This window comes from Triticum dicoccoides, chromosome 3A (genome assembly GCF_002162155.2).
Source record: "Triticum dicoccoides isolate Atlit2015 ecotype Zavitan chromosome 3A, WEW_v2.0, whole genome shotgun sequence".
Classification (NCBI taxonomy): Eukaryota; Viridiplantae; Streptophyta; class Magnoliopsida; order Poales; family Poaceae; genus Triticum; species Triticum dicoccoides.
In genome coordinates this window covers 347,843,254-347,848,579 of record NC_041384.1, presented here as the reverse complement: position 1 = coordinate 347,848,579, position 5,326 = coordinate 347,843,254, and the positions used below count along the sequence as shown (strand labels likewise).

General features: G+C 46.2%; 1 protein-coding gene across 1 annotated transcript in view; it reads right to left on the bottom strand.

Moving 5' to 3' along the window:
* Positions 1-5,036, bottom strand: part of LOC119268166 (2-oxoglutarate and iron-dependent oxygenase JMJD4-like) — a 7,298-nt gene extending 2,262 nt beyond the window's left edge. Inside the window, exons 1-6 of the mRNA XM_037549699.1 lie at positions 4,619-5,036; positions 4,367-4,525; positions 3,572-3,734; positions 3,322-3,439; positions 2,463-2,532; positions 2,307-2,387 (exon numbers count right to left, since the gene is read on the bottom strand). Of these exons, the coding sequence (XP_037405596.1) occupies positions 2,307-2,387; positions 2,463-2,532; positions 3,322-3,439; positions 3,572-3,734; positions 4,367-4,525; positions 4,619-4,870 (843 nt within the window). The 5' untranslated portion in view covers positions 4,871-5,036. The remainder of the gene's footprint in view (positions 1-2,306; positions 2,388-2,462; positions 2,533-3,321; positions 3,440-3,571; positions 3,735-4,366; positions 4,526-4,618) is intronic.
* Between the last annotated feature and the right edge of the window lie 290 nt (positions 5,037-5,326).

Below are 5,326 nucleotides of genomic sequence, written 5' to 3'. Positions count from 1 at the left end.
GTGTTGCGGGCGTGGTTGGAGATGCTCTGATACGTGCACCTAACATGATGTCAATAAATTAGTTAATAAGAGCATATGGTCGTTCATGATGTCAACGGTCACTAGTTTCACCATTTTTAATGTCACATGGGACAGATTCATATGATTGAAGCTCTTTTGGTACAAGTTAAGAATATCAAAAGTTATAACAAGGAATAACTGCATCAGTTCCAGCTATGCAGGGTGTATCTGGTAGAAACCACGTCTAAAATAGCAGAATCGGAAATTCCCAAGTGGATCAAAATGTGATGATTTTTTTTTCGACAAAGGGTGGATTTTATTTGCTCAAAATGGAGCATCAAAAGGATACAAAACATAATGAGCACACACGCGGCCTCTGCATAGGTATGATGCACACAGCCAACATGAAAGCACGCACATAAAAAAACACCCCGACAAATAGCAAAGTCATATAAGACGAAAGCTATGCATGGCGAGGAAAAAAGAAAACCTAAAGCAATCCGATCCGCGATTGGCAAACTATAGAAATTGCCATATCCGCACCAACCATCACATGGACGACGAGATTCTTCAACGGTACGCCTTCAAGAAGGGAGCAACGCTGAAGCGCCGTCGTCACCGGATCCAACCAGCAAAGGTCAGATCTAGGTTTTCACCCTGAAGAACCAATCCGAGCTTATCCGAGCAATGCCTTCAACAAGGTAACGACATCAAACATCGTCACTGCCAGGTATATCCATCACGGAGACCTAGGCATTCGCCCCGGAACTCGATACCGGGTGCTTGCGTAGCACCTCCATTGACGTCACTTATGTGTTGTCGCCACCACTTTTCAGCGGTCCCAGGCGCAGCCGCACAACCATCCCTCTGCTTCAAGTCGTCATCTATAGTTTGCATCTCCTTACCGAGGCCGGCCACCGGGTTTGGAGAGATGAACCCTCATGAATACCTTTCGATGGGCATCACAATCCGCAACGAGTCCGCCGCCGCAGGTCATAGTAGTCGCCAAGGACCAACGCTAGCAGCTGAAGACATCATCGCTGACCCAGGCCCGTAGGTCCAGAGGTCGATGTGGTCAAAGCCGGAGCACGAATGGCAGATCAACATTGCCCATGCGAAGCGCAGCTGCCGCTAGCCGCAAGATCGACACCATGGACCTCCATCGCCGCAGCCTAGCCGCCTTTGGGCCAGCAGTCTCGGGAGCATCAGATCTCGACGGAGGATGTCAGACAAAATTGCTCCCTGGCCATGTTGCCTCGCGTTGCGTCGCCCAAGAACATTGCCGCTTCAGATCAATCGCTGCCTGGGTGCACGCCAGCCACCAGCCATCCCACCATGAATTAAGGCCGCCCCACCGCCGCCGACCCATGCCAACCGCCCGCCAAAACACGCCTTGCACCAGCTCCGCAGTCTCCCATAGAATCCAGCCAAGGAACCCAGCCGCCATGGCCGTACAGGCCCCATGCTGGGAGAGAGAAGGCGAGCCAGGAGAACGCCCCGCCACCGCCGTCCTCGAACCCGCTCGGCTTCGCCGGCAGGGCCTCAAGCAGCGGCGAGACAGGAGGGGCACCGGGAGGACGGCTGGGGCAACGCGATGGATGGCCTCCCGTGTTGCCAGGAGACGACGCGGGGGCAATCCACTATTCTTGGCCAAATGTGATGATATATACTCCCTCCCTTCCGGTTTATAGGGCTCAAATCTCAAATCTCGTCAACCATGGGATTTTGAGAGTGGAGGAATTTATCTCGTACTTTACAAAACTACCCCAATTAAACTTGTGCATTAATTTGGATTAATTACAGTGCATGCCTGCTTGGCCACTAGATGAGTAGGAATATTACATGCATTGGTGTGTTCCTTTTTAGTTCTTGCATGCAAAGATTTAATGCGCATTGGAAACTAAAAATGAGATGGAGATGAGCCCTCTAAATTGGAAAAACAAAAAAGTTGAGATAAGCCTTATAAACCAGAAAGGAGGGAGTACCATAATACCAAGACAGATTGCTTACACTGGATGACTGAAAGGTGTGAGAGTAAATGTAGAATTAAGCATAACTACCCAATAACCCAAGGATGTGTCAACTGCTTTTAGTGTCCAAATCTTAGCAACCCGGATCTGATCCAATGATCAGGATTTCTACTTCTCGCACTCATATGCTTGGTTGTTCTCATTTGCCATACAGATGTAATCCAATAAGGATATATATCAACTTGTATAACATAGCAAGTTAGCAAGTTAGTAACATTAAACCTTACATATTAAATAACAAATGCATAAACACTCGGTGAAGATGGAAACATTTACCAGATTATAGACTTGGTGGTACCACCCACTGGGCACAAAAATGATTTCATTCTGCTCTTGAATACACTCTATCCATTCAGCCTACAAAAGAATCTTAATAACATGAGTACACACCGTGGTTACTACCAAGACGCACAGGGGGTCGGAGGGGGGTACCTTATTGAATTCAGGAAACTGCTTTTCAGAAACATCTTCATTTATGTCATAAACCGATGATCGTAGGTTCCTACAAATTACTGGTTGAGTAACAATGCAAAGTATTATGACTAGAACAAATAGACAGCCCAGATTTGACAAAATGTCATCAAATGCCAAGGTAACCTCAATTGGCATACAGAAATCAATTACCAAGAAACTGCACTGAAAAATTACGCCAACACAAATACCCAAAATCAATTCATTCTTAAAACAAGTTAGACAACAGATGCCATGAAATCCTGGAAACAGAAATAAGGTCATACGCTTTAGAACTTTACATCCATCTGGAATGACCCAGCTGAGGCTGTTAAACTCCGACCGGAAGTTGTGACTATTAATTGAATGTACAAGGTCTAAACAAACCCATGTTATTTGCAAAATAAATTACCCTTGTTTTAATTTAAGTTTCTTTTGGCGAAAAACAAATATATGATAAACCATAAGAGTAAGCATAAGTTGCATGAAAAACAAACAAGCATATAATACACCATTACCTTTGTATAGAGGGCCAACAAATTTGTAATTCATAATATTGCTGATCAGAGACAACTCAACCTAGTAAAGAGTGAGTTGCCATCATTGCACTATGTAGCATCACAGAACACAGGAAAAAAAATTGAGTCACTAGTATTTCTAACTTCCGAGTTAATCAGCTAATGAGGAACAGGGTCCAGGAGTATGCAGTGAATCAGTTTTCCTCTTATTGGCAGCTCAAAATCTCATGGAGGTTATGTGTTCTGTTCATGTCTGATGCTAATTCCATGTCGGATTAGCCACATAGAATATAATGCATAAGGAGTGCCCAGGTTAAAATTACCTATCAAATATAAGATGACTCTGCGATGGTGCCAGAAAGAGCCATAGTTTTCTCCCACACACATTTGCTGACCAGCTGTATGACCTAAAAACATCAGCATGAAGAGGGGTCCAAGTTCCTAAACATCAAATCACAGTTATAATTATGAGCGATGATACATTCACCTGTAACATAGGATAGCTTACAGAAGCACAGAATCCCAATTTCGTAAAGCACGGAATAGAACAGGATTTTAAAAAATAGAAGTTACCTTTTGCTCCAATGTAAACAAATCGATAGTCAGCACAGTTTACTTCATTTTTGTGGTTGGCAATGTCAGAATCTCTATGCATGGGATGACTGTCAAGATACATGTTGAGCCAATCATCGACGAAGAACGGTGGTGTGGTGTATGCGACATAATCAGGGTACTCCTGGAAGATCAAGGCAAGATGCAATATAACCACATAGAGCAGGAGATGAAATGTCAGCTTCAAGAAAGAAAAGGGTAGGATGAATTCAAATGTTTGAGATAACAGAGAGCTGGATCTCAATCTTATGAGCAGACATATGCACATACCATCCAAAAAAAGGCATTGCAATAATGCAATCTAATCTAAACAACTACCAAACCAGTAGACAATTGGTATTGAAAACAGTGTTGCAGTTCAGCACATAAAACGTGGCAGCAAAAGGGCGATTTTAAATCCGAACAAGTGTTAATCAGTTATGCTGGAGATGACTGCTAATCACTGGCAACTCAAACAAATAGCGACACAAATTCTAGTTTGTCACACCGCTAATATTTTTGCACAGCTATTGCAGCATCAATCCCACCATGGCTTTGATGTTATTGATTTTGGGTAGTCATAGCAATAATACACTATTATCATAAGATGTTTGAACAAGAAGTGAAGAAATTCATTCCCGCAAAAAAAAAGTGAAGAAATTCATATAATAACTTAATGTTACAGACTTTTTTAGGTATCAGTCATTAACGAGGGTACCATAAATTCAATAGCAAATAAGCGTAGAGAACAGGGTATACTCTGGAATCAGGACATACTTTAACAAAATGCCAATCCCTCAGATAAAGCGAGGAAGCTTCACAATGACCGCTGCTTGAAACAGTATTCGAATTCCTAACCCAATGGTCCACGAATTCCTGCATGGACATCTCTAGCCGCTTGTGGTCCGTGTACTCCCTGGCGGAACAGTCGGCAACCTGCGAAATCAACAACGATGATAAATCTAAAATGATTCATCTGGCTAGTGAAACGAGGACTCGCACAAGAGGAGAAGGTCAGCTGGTGGGTGCCTGAACGCGAGGGGAGGAGAAGTTTTGCGCGAAAAAGGGGAGGTTGGGGCGGCGGCGATCGTCGGGACCGGCGAACGTCCAGTCCTCGCAGGATGGCCAGGAGGAGGTGAGGCCCGTGAGGACGACGGGGAGGTTCGGCTTCATGAAGCGGTCGACGAACTCGGAGTAGGTCAGCGACTGCCCGTCGAGCCTCTCTACCTTCCCCACCACCTTCACCCGCCTGCCGGCGCCACCGCCGTGCATCTGGTCCATCGAGGAAGCACGGACCTCACGATGCGAGTTCGGTCTCTGGGGCCCTTCCTCCTCCTAGCTCGGAGGAGGGCCCTGCCGGTTATGGTACGACCTGCTTCGCTTGCCACCGCCCGGCCACTTCAAGGACACCACCCCGTTTTGCCTGATCTGACCGTGGACTACCACAAGCGCATCAAGCCGCCATCGTATAAGAGCATCTCCAACCACGGCGCCAAAAGACGCGTGCACGCGATAAATTGTCACTTTAGCGCGCGAGGCTTTTTGGCGCGCTTCAGCGATGGCAGGAAAGTAGCGCGCGAAAAACAATTGCCCGTGCGGAAAAAGGCGGCAACTCGCGCGCTAGATTTAGCTCCGACGTGCCTATAAATTACGGCGCTCGTCACGCGGCCTTCACACTGCCACGCGCGCTCTCCCCGCTCCCTCTGTCGCTTCCTCGCCCCGCCACCACCACGCCAC